The sequence below is a fragment of the Ostrinia furnacalis genome, unplaced genomic scaffold (assembly GCF_004193835.3).
Source record: "Ostrinia furnacalis isolate ACB-3 unplaced genomic scaffold, ASM419383v2 OfSCF7316, whole genome shotgun sequence".
In the NCBI taxonomy this organism is placed as follows: Eukaryota; Metazoa; Arthropoda; class Insecta; order Lepidoptera; family Crambidae; genus Ostrinia; species Ostrinia furnacalis.
The window spans coordinates 549,038-572,975 of record NW_021137555.1 but is presented as its reverse complement, the minus strand read 5'-3'; the positions used below and the strand labels follow the sequence as shown (position 1 = coordinate 572,975).

The window sequence follows — 23,938 nt, the reverse complement described above, 5'->3', positions numbered from 1 at the left end:
CCTTTTCATTCTCCCCTGTCACCGTCGATGAGACCAAAAAGTTCATCCTCTCTATAAAATCAACAGCTGTTGGCCCGGATGAGGTTAGTAGAGCGATGATACTCATTATCCTGGACGACTTACTTCCTGTTATCACCCATATCATCAACTCCTCATTTGATCGTGGGTGTTTCCCTTCCACTTGGCGACTCGCCCATGTCATCCCTTTACCCAAACTCTCCAACCCTACCGCATTAAACCAATTTCGTCCTATCTCCATTTTACCCTTTCTCTCTAAAGTCCTCGAAGCTGCTGCTCACAAGCAATTCTCTAAATTTGTTCTAGAAAACCATCTCCTCAGCCAATTCCAGTCTGGCTTCCGCCCGGGACACAGCACTACCACTGCACTCTTGAAAATTGTTGATGACGTCAGAGCCGGCATGGAGGAGTCACGCGTTACCGTTCTTGTATTGATCGATTTCTCTAACGCCTTCAACACGGTCGACCATGACATCCTTCTTGCCATTCTACTCCACCTCGGAGTCTCATCACCGGCCGCGGAATGGTTCTCATCCTATCTACGCGGTCGGAGACAGGCGGTGCGATTCGGTCGAGCATACTCGGAGTGGAAGGACCTTGCTACCGGCGTACCTCAAGGGGGCATACTCTCACCTATCCTTTTTTCCGTCTTCATCAACATTCTTACTTCTCACCTTTCTTCATCCTTTCATCTCTACGCTGACGACCTCCAACTCTACGTGCAGGCTGACCCTTCTCTCATCTCACCATCTTTACGCCGACGACCTTCAATTGTACCGACATTGTCACCATGATGAAATTGATCAAGCAGTACAGTACATAAATGACGATCTGGAACATATCAGAAAATGGTCGAGTCGTTACGGGGTTGCTGTAAATCCCAACAAATGCCAGGCAATAATTGTGGGTAGCCAGCGTCAACTTCGCCGCTTAAATATGGATGATGTCACCTCTGTCAATTTTGATGGGGTTGATATCCCATACTGCTCGTCCGTCAAAAATCTCGGTCTTTATCTAGATTCTAGCCTCAGCTGGACAACTCACGTATCTGAGATAAGTCGGAGGGTCATCGCCACATTGCGTTCCCTTTGCAGACTGAAATACTTCCTTCCAATTAAGACCAAAATCTCCCTTGTCCATACCCTTATTCTTCCGGTCATAGATTATGCTGATGTATGTTATCCTGACCTAAACCAAATTCATTTCAATAAGCTAGACCGGCTCCTCAACAACTGTATCCGGTTTATATTCTGCTTGCGCAAATATGACCACATCTCCTCATTCCGGTCTAAGCTTCAATGGTTACCTATACCTTTTCGACGAAAAGTCAGAATCCTTTTAACACTTTTTTCAATTTTAAACAATCCAAATTCTCCTTCTTACCTAAAATCCCAATATACGCTCCTCAGTTCAACTCACTCTCGTCAACTACGTTCCTCTAATACGCTTCTTCTTTCCACTCCTTCTCATCGTACTGGTTTTCTTTCCAACTTTTTTCTTCTACATTCCATTCGTCTTTGGAACGATCTCCCTGAAAACGTCAGGCAGGCTCCCAGCAAGTCCTTTAAATTTCATGTGCGCAAACATTTTCTCGATAGTGTTTCATCTTCATGATTTCTGTTCAACCTCCTTTTTTTCCCCTTTTTTTTCCTTCTCTTTTTTTTTCTCCCTTTGTCATCCATCTTATTATTATATTATATAATATATTATATTCATATGTTATTTATGTTTTTTTTTTTCTATATTCATAGTAATTTTATACCGCCTACTTTACTCTCAGTTTGGCCCTAAGGTTGACTGGAGGAAAATGCCGAAAGGCATTAGGTCCGCCTTATGTACACCGTTCTATGTGCATATAAGTTTTAAATAAATAAATAAATAGAAACACTTTGTTACGTACACAAAACTATCTAAACCATCTGTACCACCGCATAAACCGAATCATTAGCAATAAAGATACGGACGAACAATTTGAATTTTGCGTGTCTGAATTTAAAAAGTATAAAGATATTTTAAAAAATAATACAGATACGGTTACCGATCCTTTAATACCAACAATCAATTCAGAATGTCCGACTACCTCTGCTGCCCCACCTCTAAATATTTCTGTCACTTGTGATCGTGGAGGAGCAGTAGACTTAGGTAGGCTTAAATATGACGGTAAGTCTTGCGTACGAGCGTTCATTCAACGTCTTACTGAATTTTGCGTCGCTAGGAGTATATCTGATACTAAGGCCATGTCTTATGCCACTGAAATTTTCACCGGAGATGCACTTCATTGGTTTAGAAGTGTTAGGGATCGTGTGTCTAATTGGAGCGAGCTAATTACCCTGTTGAGACAAGATTTTGACCAGTCTGACTTTGATTATAGACTGCTGTCAGAAATTCGTAACCGAACACAAGGCGAATCGGAAAATATCACGATTTATTTATCGATCATGTCCGGATTGTTTTCGCGTCTTTCGAAAACTCTGTCGGAAGAAGATAAATTAGAAATAATCCTCCATAACATTAGACCTTGTTACGCTAGCACTTTGGCATCAGCTTATGAAATCAGGACCCTCGAATCGTTACAATCGCTTTGTCGTAACTATGAAGCTATCCAAGCACGTCTCGCTAATTTCCGCGAGCCTAGTGTTGCGACATCAAACACCNATACAACACCCACAAACATTGAAACTGTATTTTCACCATCTAATGAAAACATCTTGGATGCTCACATACTTTTTTTAAATGTCAATGAAATAAATCTACCCAAAAATCCAATTTAGCTGGCCAGGCAGAAAAATCAATAGTTATTTTGCGGTGCTTATTACTTGTGAGGGCTCTTTTCCACGGAAACATCCTGTTTTGCTGGTACTGTAGTAAAAATTCACTCGAATATCTCGTTTGCAGTGTCTCGCAAAAAATAAATCCTTTCAAATTCGGTGTTGTCATTAAACTGGACCAGTAAAAAAGAGGATCAAGTTTAATTACAAAGATTGTTTCATAGAAGTGTTCTCACTACAGCTTCCTGCATAAATTTTTTTCCAAACACCCGTACCGCAAAAAAGGGGATACTGCCGCGCGTGTGAAAACATAAATCCAGTATTGCAGGATCCCGCAAAAATGGATTACCATGGGAAAGGGCCCTGACATTGGTGTTTTGTTTTGAAGATTCTCTTATCGCCAGGACCACTTCATGTTCCCCGAGGAGTACTGCAGCAGTTCAGCGCTGTACGCGGCCATATCGTCGCACGCGCAGCGCCTCGTAATCTGCCACGAGGCGGCGCCGGCGTGGCGCTACAATGTGCTCAGGGGCGCGCCGCATTTGCTGGCATTGAGGTCAGTCTTATGTGTAACACTTAGGGCTATATTTCACCGGGACACCATGGCGGCGCAACCAGCTGCATACATTTCGTTGGTAGCCGGCGACTGGTTGCGCCGCAATGGTGTCCCGGTGAAATATAGCCCGTAAGGCTTCGGCAGACCAAACCCGGGGCAGTAGCAGCGCTGTTTGAATGCGGGCCCGCGCAAGTTGTAATACAAGAAACTCTTTGAAGTGTGTCACACCAAATTTGAACGCGGGCCCGCGCTCCAACCGCGCCGCGTCGCACTGCAACTGCCGAACGACAAACCAGGCGGCGCGGGAGCGGGACAGAAGCGGCGCGAGCGCGGGCCCGCGCTGTTGTATTACTATGGCGGCCATAGCATGACTCACCGGAGGCAGGGCGGCAGCAGTGCAGCACAGCGCGTTGAAATCGGTTTACGACGAATATTCTATTTTACAACCGCCCGCGTTGCAACTGCTTTGAAACTGCCGCTGCCTTCAGTATGCCTACTGTCGCGCTGCAACTGACCCGCACTGCTTCTGCCCCGCGTTTGGTCTGTGGAAGCCTTTAGGCTGCATACTACCTACTTCTTCCCGGAGTATTTTAGAGATTCAGCACTGTATGCGGCCATACCGTCGTACGCGTAATGCCTCGTCATCTGCGGCGCAACAATCTGCTCAGGGGCGCCTCGCATCTGAAGAAGCTATTGATAGATATATACAGGGTAGAATTTTGTAATGCCACCTGGAGGGAAAGTACCCTTAATACTGTAAATAGAAAATTTTACTCAAAGAAAACATTCCTTCATTTTTGAAAAGAAAAAGAACTGCATTCAATGATTTTCGATTTTTTTTTTAATTCACCATTATAGCATGTCATTTTCTGTAAATAATTAAAATAATTTAAGATTTCATTTTAATTTAATTTATTAAGTTTGTTAGAGAGATTTCATCTTTATACTTAAACATAACGATCGATGCAATAAAATACAGGGTGTAATTTTTAACAGATTTTAGTTGGTTCGAATCCCGGGTTTGGCAAGCAAATTTTTGGAAATCTTTGAATGCAGTTCTATTTCTTTTTAAAAATAATGGAATGTTTTCTTTTAAAATTTTCTATCTACAATATTAAGAGTACTTTCCCTTCAGGTGGCATTTAAAATTCCACCCTGTATAGATACATCACAATAACTATAGTTCTAGAGCTTAACTCAAGCAGTGCAGTATATGAGCGGCTGTTGGTTTTGTCATATTATGACGTGACAGCATACAAACTGAAGTCTCGCTGACATTTGACGTAACAAAAAACACCTTCCCGTGTCGCTCCCATACCTCAGGTACTGCCTTAGTAAAAGCGCTAGAACGCTATAATAGTATATCATTGGTTCCCAAAGTGGGGAGCGTGCCCCCAGGGGAGGCGCAAAGACCTTTAAAGGCGCGAGCCATCTGTGTACTTAAGTATAAAAAACCTGCGACCGCTGAGAGAATGCATTCGAGATTGCTCGATACGACCAGTAAATAATCTGTACTAGAGGAGGAGGGGGCGCGGAAATTTTGTATGGTCAAAAGGGGGCGCGTCTCAAATAAGTTTGGGAACCAAGGGTATAGATGAAATTACACCGGTTTTCAGCGCGCCTAATCTATATATATAAAAGAAAGTCGTGTTAGTTACTCCACTTATAACTCAAGAACGGCTGAACCGATTTAGCTGAAAATTGTCAGGGAGGTAGTTTAGAGCCAAGAGAAGGACATAGGATACTTTTTATCCCGTTCGAAATTAAAAAAAAAAGTCTGCTTATTTATTGCCATTAAGGCGGAACAAAGTTCGCCGGGTCAGCTAGTTATAAATAAATATCTATCGTCTTACGAGTCAGTCTTAATGAACCATTTGTGTTTTGTCTCCAGGCACGTGATGGACGAAGGCAACGACGACTACAAGATCATAATGCTGAACAAGCGCCATCTAGGCTTCAGGGTGATCAAACTGAACCGCGAATGCGTGCGTGGGCTCTGGGCTGGACAGCAGCAGGAGCTGGTCTACCTCAGGAACAGAAACCCGGAGAGAGGCTCCATACAGAACGCTAAGCAGGTGGNGGGCAATCGCTAGTTCAAATTTTACACGAAGCCTCATATAATATTTTGTAGCGATTCTTAATTGGATTTCAAATTGACTAAAATGCGACGTTGCCAAACGAGCGCTACGGATGCGGGTAATAAGCAATACTCAATCCTAAGTGCTTTACATAGAGCTTGGTTTGCTAGGGCAAACATCTACAGTGGTGCGCCGACGCTGCTTAGACTCGAAACATGGAACGGGGGCGGAGCAAAATCGAGCGTGTGTGTGCAAACAATTTAGGCCCTTAATAAGGTGTCAAGGCGTTCGAGTCCCCGATAGTACATGCAATCGAGTCTCCTAAGGTTCCTTATTGTCCTAGGTGTCGTGTGAACACTCACCATATCAGTCAATGTACTGAAAATAAAAACAATATTATTTTGTTTTAAATGTGGCAGACCGAATGTCAAGAAACCTCAATGTCCAGATTGTAACAAAATCGAGCCTTCAGCTTCAAAAAACTGAATGGGCTGAATTGTAGTAGTATAAAAAGTAATTTTGATAAAACTGATTGGGAAAACTGGCTTCAAACACTCAAATTATTTCAGTTCATATAAAACTGCTACAATTCGCAGCAAACCAGTTAATGATACGAGACCTTTTGTCACAGTCAATATAAATTGTTCAGGCGCGTGCCTGTGCGGTTTCTAACAGCAAAACAACGATCTCGTGAAAGTGTTTGTGTCGACACATAGGCGCGTCCATAGATTTTTATTCATGTATAATGTAGGTAGCTCTCTTGCCATCCAACTCTCACACTGTAAAAGTTGTTCATGGAAACACTTGTTAAATTTCAAATTGCGTATATTGACACATTGGACACACGTTAATTAATTGTAAAACAATTTTGGGGTGGAGGTTATAGACTCCAACGTGCAATCCGTCCGATTCTCTCCAATAGAATGAATGTCAAAAAGGAACGAATGAATAAGTATGAATGAGTGACTGATGTTTACATTGAACATATTGGGGGCCAAAGGCAAAAGTTTCTGCTTAATACATGAAATAAAAAATTTAACTCGATAACTCGCTCTAAATAAATAGTGGACTGTATTTTAAGTTTTTAATTTTTATACGGTCTAATAGTTAGAATTAAACAACCTCTAGACAGTATTGAAATAGAATTTAAAACCCAATTTTCAATGCGAAACATAGTCAATCAGTATTACAAACACTAATCTTATCGTAAAAGATTGAATAAAGTAACTAGGAAATCATTATCTTACGAAACCTTTACATACAATATCTTACTTTAACTTTAAACTAAAAACATGAACCTACTTTATCTTTAGTAAGTTAACTAAAACAATATAAACATAAACATCTACAAAGATTACACACATTGGCATGTACGATTATTTATCTTAAAGTGAAGTTTTCTTAATTACTAGTTATCTAGTTCTTTAAAAAACATATGAAATGCCCTTTATTGGCTAACAAATTGCTTAATAAACCAATATTAATCTTCATGAATAGGTAAGACACAAACTTTCATTATACTAGTTCTAATAATTGAACCTTTACAGGTTTTTATTTCTAAGGCTCTAACCTTGCCGTCTTTGCCCGGCATAACATCATGGACTCTACCAACTGGCCAATTCAGTGATGATACATTGTCGTCCTTTAACAATACCATTTTCCCAATCTTAATGTTGTTAGACTCATTTTTCCATTTAGGCCTACTCTGAAGCATAACTAGGTATTGTTTGTGCCATTGCTTCCAAAAGCACTGTTGCATTTTTACACATTGTTTCCAAAAACTTAATCTACCAATTGGTTCGTGTGTGACATTAATCTCAGGATATGTAATAAGAGGCGAACCAGTGAGAAAATGTCCAGGTGTCAAATAGGACATGTCTTCAGGATCTCTAGACATGGGTGTAATGGGCCTTGAATTCAATATGCTCTCTATTTGAACAACCACAGTATACATTTCCTCATAAGTTAAAACAGTATCACCAATGACACGCTTCATGTGGTGTTTAACACTTTTTATGCCTGCCTCCCACAGACCACCAAAAANCCAGGAAATCTTTAACGTTTTACATAAATATATTGACTTGGCCATCGCATGAAAACACGTGTAAATTAAATTATTTAGTGCGATGGCCAAGTCAATAATTTATGTAAAACGTTAAAGATTTCCTGGCCTGGACTTGGTATTACATGGATCTCACAACTTTTTACCGTAGAACAACTGAGTTGCGAGACTTGGTTTTTTTGACAAGTATTGTTTTTGATGGGATACATATTTCTTTTAAGATGTTCAATCACTATAAAGACTAAGTAATTAGACAGTCAACACCGTTATCGAAGTGAAAATACATGAATTAGTACCACCAGCTAGTGGGTTATGGTGGGTTCTCCCTGCCAGAAGGGTAGGGCCACTTAAAAACTGACTTGGCCCTCGGTAAGCCATATAAGTCGGGAACGCGGGATATCGGGTTTTGCTTCAAGCATTCGTCCGTGTTTCCTGCTCGACTTTCTGCTCGCTTAATGCACAACCCCAAACCAAGGGAGGCGTCACTGCGCCTTTAGACTCCAGTGAGCCTCTTTAGACGCCGTCGGGCCTCTAGACGGCGACGCGACGGTAAGAACTCGCCGTCTTACGTCATACGCGGACACGTCGCCGCAGCTGTGTTCCTTGCTGGGCGGGCCCGTCACCGTCACCGCCATCAAGCGTCGCGTCGTAGCCGCGTGGCGACGGTAAGACCTCTTTTTTTGTATACCCACCAGCCGCCTAGGCAGTTAGTGGGTTATTTGGGTATTTCCCTGCCAGAAAGGCAGGGCCACTTAAACTTGACGTTGCCCTCGGTAAACCATATAATAAATAAATAATAAATATCCTTGGACATTTTACACTGCGCTTCTAGTCTCAAACTAAGCAAAGCTTGTACTATGGGTACTAGACAACGGATATAAACATACTTAAACTTTTTTTTTTGTAAATACATACTTATTATACATAGAAAACACCCAGTCCAATACAAACAAATATGTTCATGCACACAAATGTTTGTACTGTGCGGGAATCGAACCCGCTACCTCCGGAATAGTAGTCCGTTTCGAACCACTACACCAAACGGCCGACTAAGACTATTTAATGGGCTTTCAAATAACATTGATATTGGTGGGGCACCATGATTGTGTCAGAGGAAAATCTTTAAAGTTATGTCGCTAGAGGTGCGGTTTATTTGACGCTGAGTGTATTTTATTTATTTATCTATTGGTCTCCTTGGGGGAGGCCTTTGTCCAGCAGTGGACGTCTTTCGGATGAAACGAACGAACGATCTATTGGTCCTCAGCATCCGGCGGCGGTGCGGCGAGGGCTGCAGCAGCGGGGGCGGCGGCGCGTGCGCGGCCGAGGCGGGCGCGGCGCGGCCGGCCGTCACGCCGCGACACAACGCGCTGCACCTGTCGCGGACCTCGCTCGGTGAGTGTAGCGTACTGTCCCCAGCACGCGGCCGAGGCGGGCGCGGCGCGGCCGGCCGTCACGCCGCGACACAACGCGCTGCACCTGTCGCGGACCTCGCTCGGTGAGTGTAGCGTACTGTCCCCAGCACGCGGCCGAGGCGGGCGCGGCGCGGCCGGCCGTCACGCCGCGACACAACGCGCTGCACCTGTCGCGGACCTCGCTCGGTGAGTGTAGCGTACTGTCCCCAGCACGCGGCGGAGGCGGATTCATATGTTTCTTGTATGTCTAAGTTAATCCTAAATTCGAGCTGTTCATGGAAACACTTGTTAAATTTCAAATTGCGTATATTGACACATTGGACACACGTTAATTAATTGTAAAACAATTTTGGGGTGGAGGTTATAGACTCCAACGTGCAATCCGTCCGATTCTCTCCAATAGAATGAATGTCAAAAAGGAACGAATGAATAAGTATGAATGAGTGACTGATGTTTGCATTGAACACGAGCCCTACAGGAGATTTGTAATTAAAAGACTGTATTGAGTTGAGCCGATGCAATGAGTGACTGATGTTTGCATTGAACATATTGGGGGCCAAAGGCAAAAGTTTCTGCTTAATACATGAAATAAAAAATTTAACTCGATAACTCGCTCTAAATAAATAGTGGACTGTATTTTAAGTTTTTAATTTTTATACGGTCTAATAGTTAGAATTAAACAACCTCTAGACAGTATTGAAATAGAATTTAAAACCCAATTTTCAATGCGAAACATAGTCAATCAGTATTACAAACACTAATCTTATCGTAAAAGATTGAATAAAGTAACTAGGAAATCATTATCTTACGAAACCTTTACATACAATATCTTACTTTATCTTGAAACTAAAAACATGAACCTACTTTATCTTTAGTAAGTTAACTAAAATAATATAAACATAAACATCTACAAAGTGAAGTTTTCTTAATTACTAGTTATCTAGTTCTTTAAAAAACATGAAATGCCCTTTATTGGCTAACAAATTGCTTAATAAACCAATATCAATCTTCATGAATAGGTAAGACACAAATTTTCATTATACTAGTTCTAATAATTGAACCTTTACAGGTTTTTATTTCTAAGGCTCTAACCTTGCCGTCTTTGCCCGGCATAACATCATGGACTCTACCAACTGGCCAATTCAGTGGTGATACATTGTCGTCCTTTAACAATACCATTGTCCCAATCTTAATGTTGTTAGACTCATTTTTCCATTTAGGCCTACTCTGAAGCATAACTAGGTATTGTTTGTGCCATTGCTTCCAAAAGCACTGTTGCATTTTTACACATTGTTTCCAAAAAACTTAATCTACCAATTGGTTCGTCTGTGACATTAATCTCAGGATATGTAATAAGAGGCGAACCAGTGAGAAAATGTCCAGGTGTCAAATAGGACATGTCTTCAGGATCTCTAGACATGGGTGTAATGGGCCTTGAATTCAATATGCTCTCTATTTGAACAACCACAGTATACATTTCCTCATAAGTTAAAACAGTATCACCAATGACACGCTTCATGTGGTGTTTAACACTTTTTATGCCTGCCTCCCACAGACCACCAAAGACTGGGGAATAAGATGGAATAAAATGAAAAGTTATTCTTTCTGAGTTTGAGTAATTCATCACAGCATTTTGGTGTTCTGTGGTGTCAAACAGTTTATACAAATCTTTCATTACATTATTAGCTCCTTTATAATTAGCAGCATTATCGCAATAAATTTTGGTAGGCTTATTTCTACGAGCAATGAATCTCTTAAGACAGGCCAAAAATGTATTTGTTGACATATCAGAAGCAAGTTCTATATGAATTGCTTTAGTTACAAAACATACAAATATAACAATATATGCTTTAGTTATAACAGGTTTGCGAATTCTACTCTGTTTTACATAAAAGGGACCACCATAATCAGTGCCCACAATTTGGAATGGACGTGTCATTTGCACTCTATCCAAAGGTAATGAACCCATCAACTGAGTTGCATTTTTTGCTTTTAATTTAAAACAAATTATACATTTATATAATACAGATTTTATCACCCTATTAGCATTAACAATCCAATAGTTTTCAGATAAACTACTTAACACTAATTTCTGTCCTGCATGCAAAAGTCTTAAATGTTCTTGTAAAATAATTAGTTTAGTAATATTTGAATCTTTAGACAAAATAATTGGATGCTTTTTAGTAAATGATAATACAGCATTTTGCAATCTGCCTCCCACTCTTAGTAAACCCTGAGCATCAACAAATGGATTCAGACTGGCAATATTTGTCTTTATTGGCATATTTGATAATAAGTTATTAATTTCTACATGAAAATATCTTTCTTGATCAATTTTTAAAATTACACACAATGCAGACTTGAGTTCTTTAGGCGTCAAAAAACCTTTCAATTTACAATCTTTGTTCTGGATCTTACAATTATGAACAAATCTCAACATGTATGCCATGATCCTTGTCATTTTATCAATATCAGAATATTTATTCAAAAATTCTACAATACAATTATCCTTTTCCTGAGCAGTACATACATTTGAGACCGTCTTTTCAGGTAAGTTATTAACATTTTTACAGACATTAATCATTTTTATTTCAGGTAAGGTATTGACATTTTCAACACATTCATCACTTTTACAATGTTTATAATTTTTGTCCTTCAAATATGATGGACCGTTCCACCACAACAAATTATTTTGTAAGGAACAAGGTTGTACACCCCTGGACAAACAATCAGCAGGGTTTTCATTTGTAGAAACATAACTCCATTGAAAATCACTTGTCAACTGCCTTATTTTCTCAACCCGGTTAGACACATAAACGCTGAGTTTCGCTGGTTCAATTCCAAGCCATGACAAGACTATTTGAGAATCTGAGTACAAAAACGTCTTGATCTCATACTTAAGTGTTAATATCGAATGCACCTTCGTAGCCAGTATAGCAAGTAGCAAAGCACTGTTGAGTTCTAAACGCGGTGTTGTTAAGCACTTATTCCTTGGATTGATGCGAGATTTTGAACACAACAGCATGATTCTAACAACATTGTCAGCGTCAATTACACGTAAGTATAAACAACAACCGTATGCCTTATTGGAGGCGTCGCAAAATCCGATAAGTTCTATAGAAACAGCATTAAGCGTATTTATATTTCGTGGCACAGAAATGCAATGCATTTTAATTAAGCTTTTAACGAATTGAACCCACTGATCATGTAATTCAGCTGGTAATACTTCATCCCACTTTAGATTTTCAAACCACAATTGCTGCATCAAAACCTTCGCTTGTGTAAAGATAGGGCCAACAAGTCCCAACGGGTCAAAGAATTTACTAATAAAACTTAACACTTGACGTTTTGTGTAAGACTCTTGTAAATTAATTTCTGGACAAGTTATTTTAAACATATCACAGAACAGATCATAGGATAAACCTAATGTTTTAATGTAGGTGTTTATTTTGTCAAAATCTTTTTCAGTTACACTGTGTAATTCACTAGGGATGTCTGATAAAATATCTATTTGATTTGAACACCACTTGTGCAATGAGAAGCCTCCTAAACCCAAAAGCTTAATTAACTCATTCTTAATTTGCTCTAACTCACTCAGTTGATTAGAGCCGCATTGTATATCATCAACATAACTTGAATGAAGCAAGGCAAAAGATGCTAAAGGATAGTCATTTTTGTAGCGCTGTGCAAGTTCGATAAGGCATCGTGTAGCTAGGAAAGAAGAACTTTTTAAGCCATAAGTGACAGTTTGCAGTTGAATGCAACGAACAGGATCATGCGGGGATTCACGCCATAAAATATTTTGTAAGCAACAAAACTTGTTTTCAATTAAAACCTGCCTATACATGCTTTTTATGTCACACAATAAAACATATTTATAAGTTCTCAGTAATATAAGTATATCAAACAAATCTTTTTGCACTGTAGGACCATTTAGCAATAAATCATTCAAACAAACTTTATTTTTAGCATTCATGCTAGCATCAAAAACTGCTCTAACCGGAGTGGTTTTGCTTTTACTTAAAACAGGATGATGGGGCAAAAAATAAACATTTCCTTTGTTCAAATCATAGTTTGAAATATCAAAATATTTTCCATGGCCATCTGCTAGGTATTTATCAAAGAAATCTTTATACTTTACAAACAATTCAGGATCCTTTGAAAATCTCTTTTCTAAATTATAAAGTCTTAGCAAGGCACTGTGCAAAGAATCACCCAAATTAATCTGATCTAAATCTTGTTTCAATGGCAAAGCAACAGAAAAACGATTGTTTTCTAATTTAACAGATTCCAAAAATATTTCTTCAGCTAATTGCTGTTCAGATGAGGATTCAGTGAATAAAACTGGTACTTTTTCACATTCCCAAAAATTTGACATTGTTTTTTCTAAGTCATTAATATTTTTACAATTATTTTCAGAATAATTATATGTTTGATCTATAGGATCAAAAGGTGTCTCAGAAGCATTATTATGGAAGCCAAATTTGTTACCTTTCATAGTGACACAAACATTAGAAGATGAGATGTTACCAGCGGAGACAGGCAGGCTGCCTGCTACCACATACCCGAACAATGTATTAACCAGGAAAGGGCCATTTGGAGTAACTGGCAGCGACTCACGCTGCAGGACCTGGAAAAATATGTCACATCCTAGTAAAACACTGATCTCACCCATCTGATTAAACTTCTTGTCAGCTAATTTGATATGTGAGGGGATGTTAAATGTTGAGATGTCAAATGATGTCTGAGGNGGTCAAATACATGTTAAGAAATACAATTAAAGTCAATTTTAAACAGAAAAATAAAATATACGCGGCTTCTCTGTCGCGTCGCCACTCCGCTTTAAATTCACTTTGAATCCGCTATAAATCCACTTTGAATCCGCTTGCAATCCGCCAGGGTGGCAAGGGCCTTAAAACTCAGAGGCACACTGATGTTCAAATACCGTAGCCAGTCCTAAAGCCGCGGTACGCGTTTGCCACGAAAAGAGTGAGCAAGACAGCAATATCTCACTCACACGTTTCATGCCTTGTTTATAACGACTAGTCTTAACGCCCAGTTAATAAAACATCGAAACATTACAGATAATATCACATATAAACAACACAATTAAAATTAAAACTAAATGCATTCTGTCGAGAACACTGAGAATATTCCCGGGAGCGTTCTCGGTTCTCGAGAATATTCTCACTGGGAATATTGCCGGGAACGAGAACTTTCTCAGCGGCACATCTCTAGTTTTATCGGAATTAATTAACTATCGAATCGAGTCGCACGACATCACTCGATTACTTTGCGATTGCAGTACGATGATACGATTATTTTTACGTTGCGGCAATCACTAAAATTCGCTAAAATGACACTAATGACGTTTAAAAGTGGCACGCTCGTCTTCATACAAATTTTTCACATGCTGCATCTATCAATATCTGCGACAATAAGCTATTCTTAAAAGTAAAATAAAAAAAAAAAGAACAAAAGGAAAATGGTTGATGATTGCCTGCCAAGCGTGGAGATTATGGCAAAACCCTCCACTATAGTGGAGGAGGCTCATAGTCCAGCAGTGGACTGTAAAGGGCTGTTGATGATGATGATTGACATCACAATTGACATTGAATGAAGAATGAGGAACTAATATAATCACATATATGGATTAGAGTAGATGCAGCAAGTTGCTCGTCAAAGCGTGCCATTCCGATATGTCCAAATGGACATACATGGTCGAGTGATGTTCATGTAATCCGATTACAACAATCGGTTACGATGATTTTACGAGGACAGTAGTACGAACACGGTAGAAAGAAGAAATTATTTACGGTTTGAGAATTGTAATTAACAGCACAAGTAACAAATAAATCAAGAAATTAGGTCAGTGATCGCAGTAGGTATAAGTCTATGTATACGACGGCACTGGATTTTGTCGTTTAGAAATATCTTCAAAACTAGATAGAGCTACGCATTTTTACATTTATTAAAAATAAAAAACTTGAGTAGGTAGTCTTCTTTATTTTATAAAACTAGGTCAGGTACTAGGATATTTAAAAGTATGAAATTAGGTAGTAGGTATGAATTACTATATAGTAGTACTATTTAACACAATGGAATAACGATTATTACTTTAATATACAATAAAAATATTATGTATTTGAAAATTAATAATATAGAATGACGTTTACCGCTACAAAAGTATTTTAATCAACCCAACAGACTAGCTATAAATTTAACAAAATATCAGTTTTATCGGAATTAATTAACTGTCGGATCGAGTCACACGATATCATTCGACGACTTTGCGAATGCAGTAAGATGATACGATTATTTTTACGTTGCGGCAATCACTAAAATTCGCTAAAATGACACTAATGACGTTAAAAAAGTAGCACGCTCGTCTTCATAAAATTTTTTTGACAAGCTGCATCTATCCATATCTGTGAATATAATAATATCGCACCNTTGAGAATCTGAGTACAAAAACGTCTTGATCTCATACTTAAGTGTTAATATCGAATGCACCTTCGTAGCCAGTATAGCAAGTAGCAAAGCACTGTTGAGTTCTAAACGCGGTGTTGTTAAGCACTTATTCCTCGGATTGATGCGAGATTTTGAACACAACAGCATGATTCTAACAACATTGTCAGCGTCAATTACACGTAAGTATAAACAACAACCGTATGCCTTATTGGAGGCGTCGCAAAATCCGATAAGTTCTATAGAAACAGCATTAAGCGTATTTATATTTCGTGGCACAGAAATGCAATGCATTTTAATTAAGCTTTTAACGAATTGAACCCACTGATCATGTAATTCAGCTGGTAATACTTCATCCCACTTTAGATTTTCAAACCACAATTGCTGCATCAAAACCTTCGCTTGTGTAAAGATAGGGCCAACAAGTCCCAACGGGTCAAAGAATTTACTAATAAAACTTAACACTTGACGTTTTGTGTAAGACTCTTGTAAATTAATTTCTGGACAAGTTATTTTAAACATATCACAGAACAGATCATAGGATAAACCTAATGTTTTAATGTAGGTGTTTATTTTGTCAAAATCTTTTTCAGTTACACTGTGTAATTCACTAGGGATGTCTGATAAAATATCTATTTGATTTGAACACCACTTGTGCAATGAGAAGCCTCCTAAACCCAAAAGCTTAATTAACTCATTCTTAATTTGCTCTAACTCACTCAGTTGATTAGAGCCGCATTGTATATCATCAACATAACTTGAATGAAGCAAGGCAAAAGATGCTAAAGGATAGTCATTTTTGTAGCGCTGTGCAAGTTCGATAAGGCATCGTGTAGCTAGGAAAGAAGAACTTTTTAAGCCATAAGTGACAGTTTGCAGTTGAATGCAACGAAAAGGATCATGCGGAGATTCACGCCATAAAATATTTTGTAAGCAACAAAACTTGTTTTCAATTAAAACCTGCCTATACATGCTTTTTATGTCACACAATAAAACATATTTATAAGTTCTCAGTAATATAAGTATATCAAACAAATCTTTTTGCACTGTAGGACCATTTAGCAATAAATCATTCAAACAAACTTTATTTTTAGCATTCATGCTAGCATCAAAAACTGCTCTAACCGGAGTGGTTTTGCTTTTACTTAAAACAGGATGATGGGGCAAAAAATAAACATTTCCTTTGTTCAAATCATAGTTTGAAATATCAAAATATTTTCCATGGCCATCTGCTAGGTATTTATCAAAGAAATCTTTATACTTTACAAACAATTCAGGATCCTTTGAAAATCTCTTTTCTAAATTATAAAGTCTTAGCAAGGCACTGTGCAAAGAATCACCCAAATTAATCTGATCTAAATCTTGTTTCAATGGCAAAGCAACAGAAAAACGATTGTTTTCTAATTTAACAGATTCCAAAAATATTTCTTCAGCTAATTGCTGTTCAGATGAGGATTCAGTGAATAAAACTGGTACTTTTTCACATTCCCAAAAATTTGACATTGTTTTTTCTAAGTCATTAATATTTTTACAATTATTTTCAGAATAATTATATGTTTGATCTATAGGATCAAAAGGTGTCTCAGAAGCATTATTATGGAAGCCAAATTTGTAACCTTTAATAGTGACACAAACATTAGAAGATGAGATGTTACCAGCGGAGACAGGCAGGCTGCCTGCTACCACATACCCGAACAATGTATTAACCAGGAAAGGGCCATTTGGAGTAACTGGCAGCGACTCACGCTGCAGGACCTGGAAAAATATGTCACATCCTAGTAAAACACTGATCTCACCCATCTGATTAAACTTCTTGTCAGCTAATTTGATATGTGAGGGGGGGGATGTTAAATGTTGAGATCTCAAATGATGTCTGAGGTAGAGAACAAGTAATGTTTTGTACCACACAGCAGGAAGATTTTACATTAAAGTCACTAATAGAGGAGTACACTGTCACCTCAGCTCTTTTTGATACACTGCTCGTGCCCTCACATACACCTGTGATAGTACGGTTGTCAGTATTGATCTGACAGTCCAATGGACTCAACAAAGCTTCTGATATAAAAGACACTTGGCTGCCGGAGTCCAGCAGTGCCCTGGCATGTATAAATTTGCCATTTTTATCAATTAACCTGATAGACACAGTGGGCAANTGTCTGAGCTACCTCTCTACAGAACAAGTAATGTTTTGTACCACACAGCAGGAAGTTTTTACATTAAAGTCACTAATAGAAGAGTACACTGTCACCTCGGCTCTTTTTGATACACTGCTCGTGCCCTCACATACACCTGTGATAGTACGGTTGTCAGTATTGATCTGACAGTCCAATTGACTCAACAAAGCTTCTGATATAAAAGACACTTGGCTGCCGGAGTCCAGCAGTGCACTGGCATGTATAAATTTACCATTTTTATCAATTAACCTGATAGACACAGTGGGCAGTAACACATCACCCACATGAGAGCCACTTGATAAGGCCACTGTGTTGCTAACAACAGTTGCACTATTTGCCACTTTAGAAACTGTATCAACATGTAATAATGTGTTATGTTGTTGGTGGCAATTTGCACATTTAATTTTTAAATTACCTTTCCCTGAGTGGGAATTTAAGCAAGATTTGCATAACTTGTTTTTTGTTACAAACTCAACCCTGTCATTTACTGAAGTTAGTTTGTAAGATGCACATTCATATCGCACCCTTTATAATATAGGGGCANGGTTGATTTGGCTGGAGCAGGCCTCTCCTCATTTGTCTCCATAGCTAATGCGCGCCTTTCTAAAAATTGTAACAATTCTGATAATGTGGGAAGAGTCTTTGCATCTCTTTCCAAATGGAAACCTCTCAATGTGTAGGAATCTACTTTTTTACTCAAAATATTAATCAATAACAAATCCCAGTGTTCAACGGGTTGCTTTAAATTTTTTAATGCCGCTAAATGCAAATTGACAAAGGCTATCAGGGACCTAATATTTTGAGATGTGCATTTATTGAATGCCTTGTATTCTAGAATACTATTTATGTGATGATTTACCATTTTTGGAATATTATCATATCTGTCTTTAATCAATTTTAATGCCTCCTGATAATTGTCACCATTTAAAGTCAGGTTTTTGACAATATCCAAAGCCTCTCCCATTAAATATGAGCGTAAGTAGTATAATTTTTCGCATGGGGTCAAACTTTGGTTACTGTCAATCACCGATGTGAACATGTTAATAAAAGGATAGTAATCCACAATGTTGGAGCCATTAAAAGGTTTAATATTTATTGGTGGAAGACGACTGTACTCACCTTTTTCTCTTTGTATACCATTATTTTGGCGGTTTAGTCTGGCGTCCAACAACTCCATGCACTCGTAATATACATCCTCAACCTTGCCGACGTCCTCGCTGTCATCGGCATTGGTATACAGGATACTTTTGTTTATTAATTCATATTCTTTAAACAGATTAATTAAACGTTCTCTTTTTATGCGGAGAGCGTCGACACTTGCGGATTCGAAAGAATCCGAAAAACAAAAGTGTTTTAGGCGTGTGATTCCTGCCTTCACGTACCCCCTTCCTAATGTCTTTTCGGCCATGGCTTGGAAATTGAACCACGACTTTATTTACTAAAATTTTATCCAAAATCCCGAAAAGACAAATTTCTAACGACAAGTTAAAATGAAACGAACGAATGAAAGACAGTTGACAGATCGATGGCTCCTACGTATACTGGCGTAAGTGAAAAAAGTAAATTTTACAGGAGAGCCATTTTAGTGGCCAGAACCATATTTTTGGGTCATAACTTCTAACCTACTGAAACGAATTTAATGAAATTTCGCATTTAGCCTTAACATGTAATGCTTTTGCTACTGCTGTTATCAATTTTTATGCATTTTTAATATATTTTGAGATTTTACACATTGGCCCTTTTACGTCGTCATATTTTTATAATTCCATGTATATTGTTCAACGTAAATAGACTTAAATGATCATTCGCCCTTTTACTAGGTTCAACGTAAATACAATATTTTAAGCGATTACTCTCTTTATTTATGCATGTAATTATTTTAATTGTTATCATGTGCTACTATCAATAATAAATCACTTAGAAAAAGTTGCTTAATGTATCGTTATTTCGTTTTAACACAAATACGCCCATATACTGTGCTCGAGATTTAGTTAAGTCTTTTAACAGGCTGAAAAACTGAACTCGGACAAACGTTATGTTACGTTTACAAAAAGGCGAATATCCTTAGTCGGAGTAAATTCATGTCGATAATTATTCAGAAGAGTGTCGGAGTAACGTAATGTCATTGTCGAAGTAACGTTAAATTGTCGGAGTTCAGTTTACTTACTTAGGTAGCCCCTATTTATTTTATAATGTGTCATAATTTATAAATAAAACAATTTGCTGAATATTTTCATGGTTTTATTTAAGATTATATAAAAAATTATTATATATTATATACGTACGTAAGCAACTATTCGTACATTTAGTGGCAATATAATAAGTTCAATGATCAATTAAAAATTTCTTCATGAATTCAAATCACAATAATTTGGAATGTAAGTAGGTGCTACAAAATGCTACAATGACTTTGTTAGTAAAAAAAATATAATTATGACAACCACAAATTTTTTGCGCAATCATAATTTGAACTATTGTGACAAAATAATGTATTGTCTAATTTAAATATATTTTTTTGACAAATATAATAAAAAAATAAAATTAAGACAACTTCTAATTTTTCTGCAAAATCAACTATAATTTGAACTAATTGTGACAATTAATAATGTTTTGTCTTATTTAAATTTTAAAAAAAAGTATGAGTAACAACATAATACTCTAATCACCATGATTGTCTTTTACTCCTATAAAAGTTTACCTTAGAGATCAAATATGTATAACAAAAAATATAATTAAGACAACTTCTAACTTTTCTGCACAATCAACAACTTACTTAATACTTTATTTTTTAAGTATTGTGGCCAATGTTTGGTCTAATTTAAAATTAAAAAAAAAACGTAAGAGTAACAACATAATACTCTAATCACATGATTGTCTTTTACTCCTATAAAAGTTTACCTTAGAGATCAAATATAACAAAAAATATAATTAAGACAACTTCTAACTTTTCTGCACAATCAACAACTTACTTAATACTTTATTTTTTAAGTATTGTGGCCAATGTTTGGTCTAATTTAAAATTAAAAAAAAAACGTAAGAGTAACAACATAATACTCTAATCACATGATTGTCTTTTACTCCTATAAAAGTTTACCTTAATAGAGATCAAATATAACAAAAAATATAATTAAGACAACTTCTGACTTTTCTGCACAATCAACAACTTACTTAATATACCTACTTTATTTTTTAAGTATTGTGACCAATGTTTGGTCTAATTTAAATTAAAAAAAAACATAACAGAAACTTAATAGTCTAATGCCCGATTTCACCAACTTCCCTTAACCCCTAATACTTGAAGGCTTCCCTTATAAGTTAAGAGATGTTGGTGAAATCGGGCATTAGAGTGTTTTTCTCGAATAAAGTTTACCTTAATCTAGAACAAATACTATGGTATGGTCAGTTTTAATACAATAAGGCGCATCAAACCTATTATGCGTAACAAATAACAAAAACTTAAATTTTGCAGAGATCAACGATAATAATAATAATTATCAATAATATCACAATCAACAACCCTGCTAGAATCGAAATATTACTACAATGTCTATGGCCACTTTGTGTTCCTTACTTATTAATTACTCTTCGTCACTGCTTAAATCTAAAATTCTGTCCGTTGATATTAGGCTAGAAAAGAAATCATGGTACCCTGCTGGAATTACTTTGGCGCTGCACATAGACATTAAGTCCTTCTTTTTTTCTTTTGTTATAGGCAATGGTCCGTTGTAACATTTCGCTAAGCTAGGCTCTGCTGAGACAGTATTAGTTCGCTTGCTGCGCGTCTTTAATATTGTTCTATTTTTTGAATCAATATCTATAGTGTATTCAGGTGCATTTACAGCCAAATCATATTTAAAACTCAGCGTATTAGGGGTGTCGTGAGAAACCTTAACTTGTTTTATTTTGGACCATTTTACTTGATCACCATTCGTTGCTTTATTCCAATTATAAACAGGTGAGCTTTGCATCTCCTTGAAATCAAATATCATTTCTTGAGTAACATCAATTACAGTGTATGCTTCTCCTGTTTGTTTTGCCCACCTAATCAACGCATTCCATTCATTTGGAGTGTAAATAATTTTATTTTTTGTAGCCTTCTCTATCGTAGCATGAACACTGTCTACTTCCGATTGAGTATGTCCCTTTTCTAAAAACGTATGTTTTATGGTTATGTTAAATTTCTTACAAGCGTATATCGTCACCGTCGTGGCAGAATTAAATAACTGACAAAACCAAAGTTGCGAGATATTCACGTTTTTGTGATTTTTTTCGTTAAAAATGGCGATAACTTTTAAGGGTAAAAATATTTTACTGTCGGTCTTTTGATATTTATACAGCAAATTTACCTTTATTAAATGAATATTCTTCGATGATGTTATTTTGTATTATTTTAAATAAAAAAAATATAAATGTAATTATTTAGTTTTGCCACAACCGTATTTTACAACTAAGTTGCAGTTATTTAGTTTTTGCATGTCACTTATTTAGTTTTGCCACAACCAAGGTATTACAAAAACGAATATTTCCATTGAATAAGTACACTTGTTTAATTTTGCCACACTTTTATTGACCTAAATGTTGATTTATTCATTTTATTTTATTTGTTTTGTTAATGCGATTTTAGTCAAAATCTGTAAAATTGTTAAATAATACTAGAATATACCTACTTATTAAATACTTATAAATGTTTAACAAATTGGTATGGTAACCATCAACANTCGAACATGGCGCATGGCGCGATGGCGTCTTGATTGTTTGCATAAATAATTGAAAATATAAATACTAAATAATTTTGCATAATCACATGTGGTAAGAGATCCCTTGTATTTTGTTTACTTTAGAGTCATAATTGGTACACTTTCGAAACACACACGATGGCATTTTTTATTTATTTTGGTAAGAACAGGAACTTACGGTGTGGTACGCACGCGATTGCGCACGACGCAGGCCACACGAAGACTAAACACAAGACGTCCCAATTGGGACGTATTTGAGTATTCACAGCGCGAGCGCTTATAACATATTATCTGCTTTTGTTTTTATATAATATCATTGCTTGGATCTCTTAAATTCAGCGTTCAGCCTGCGACCGCGGTGGTGATTAAGGCCCCGATTGCGCTAATTTGTAATTTCTCCAATTCATTCGCGTTTCATCTCCAGTCGCGCGCAACTTGCGTTTCATTTTCATTCCAGCTGATGTACGATTCGGTATCATGGTAAAGACCACGCGCTAACAAAGACGAAACAACAAAATTATGCACTTTTCATTAAAAGTGCGAACACCTTATTTTTGAAACTAAAATTACTAAAACACAGCAAATGTTCGTGAGGTGATTGACTTGCGTAGGCGTAGTTGTGTTGTGATCGGGCTTGTTATTTGACTTTTCTGTTTTTTTTTATCCACAACGAGGAAGCTCTTGGCCTGTATCTCACCTGATGGTAAGTGATGATCAGGCCGAAGGTGGAAGCGAGCTTCAACCGGAATCCTCAACCACGAAGGAACTGGCTATCTTACCTCTAACTGCCGGAACACAACAATGCTGTTAACATTGTTGTTATGGCGACAGACTTAGGTAAGATGGTGGTAGCACGGTAATAATATCANATATGTACATGAAAAATACAATACGGTTTCTGTTTTGACTTGAACAGTTATCAGACCAGAATCTAAAATCAGAGTAACCCTCCCTAGATTTATTTTCAATTAGGTCAAATACAAAACTTGCTATTTCATTTGGCCCCTTTTTACCATCTTGCTCAGACCACAAGTAACAAAATCCTTGCAGTTTATCCACGTCGAAAGCTGTGAAATTGTACAGTTTCAACTTCATTTTGTAATAAAATAAGCTCACATCCCCTTGGGGACAATATAAAATTTTTTGCATGTCATAACACGCACAAAAAACTTTATCAGGGTTTAATCCAGCAATATTTTTATCTTCTGCTTTTAAAGAACGGGCCAAGTTTTTATTAAGTAGGTGTGTGCTATAAGTTAATTTCATATCATCAGTTGGTTCGGTTGCAGTTTTGAAAGCATGGCATGTGTCACATAAATCTTTTTTAGGTTTGTGAAATCCTAGATTAAAATTCTTATTAACAATATCGCGATATTGTCGCATTGATCCACATTTTGACGAGTACTTTGTGGGATCAAACCATTCATTATACATGGCATACATGCGTCTAAACGTAAGGGATCCGTCTAAATACAGTTTATTCGTGTCTTTGCGGCAATAATGAGATTCTACTGGCTTATAAGATTTTACATGGTCCCGCACACTTTCGATCATGGAATCAGTTATAACTACCGGATGACTGCTATGACAACCTCTTTGGTCAGTAGATGTAAACTCATTTGTTTTTTTGGCTAACGCTGTCCGAACTACTTTTTCACTAACAGCA

General features: G+C 37.3%; 3 protein-coding genes across 4 annotated transcripts in view; 2 read left to right on the top strand and 1 right to left on the bottom strand.

Moving 5' to 3' along the window:
* The first annotated feature begins 486 nt into the window (after positions 1-486).
* On the top strand, positions 487-5,435 carry LOC114363861 (pecanex-like protein 1). The gene is made up of 4 exons (XM_028319717.1): positions 487-578; positions 1,967-2,699; positions 3,191-3,342; positions 5,234-5,435. The coding sequence occupies exons 1-4, from the start codon at positions 487-489 to the stop codon at positions 5,433-5,435; spliced, it is 1,179 nt and encodes a 392-aa protein (XP_028175518.1).
* A 794-nt stretch (positions 5,436-6,229) lies between these two features.
* LOC114363843 (uncharacterized) lies at positions 6,230-18,027 on the bottom strand. Of its 2 annotated transcripts, XM_028319686.1 has the most exons (3): positions 17,533-18,027; positions 10,461-13,644; positions 6,230-7,463 (listed from the first exon to the last, which is right to left on the bottom strand). In XM_028319686.1, exons 2-3 carry the CDS (start codon positions 13,567-13,569, stop codon positions 6,901-6,903), a joined length of 3,672 nt encoding a protein of 1,223 aa, XP_028175487.1. In that variant the 5' UTR covers positions 13,570-13,644; positions 17,533-18,027; the 3' UTR covers positions 6,230-6,900. The 2 variants fall into 2 exon arrangements, with proteins under 2 accessions (XP_028175487.1, XP_028175488.1); XM_028319687.1 differs by lacking the exons at positions 6,230-7,463; positions 17,533-18,027 and adding an exon at positions 15,389-17,488 and having other exon boundaries at positions 9,865-11,795.
* LOC114363844 (uncharacterized) overlaps positions 8,975-23,938 on the top strand; it is a 31,461-nt gene continuing 16,497 nt past the window's right edge. The window contains exon 1 of the mRNA XM_028319688.1: positions 8,975-9,080. The gene's annotated coding sequence lies outside the window, so the exon portion shown is untranslated. The remainder of the gene's footprint in view (positions 9,081-23,938) is intronic.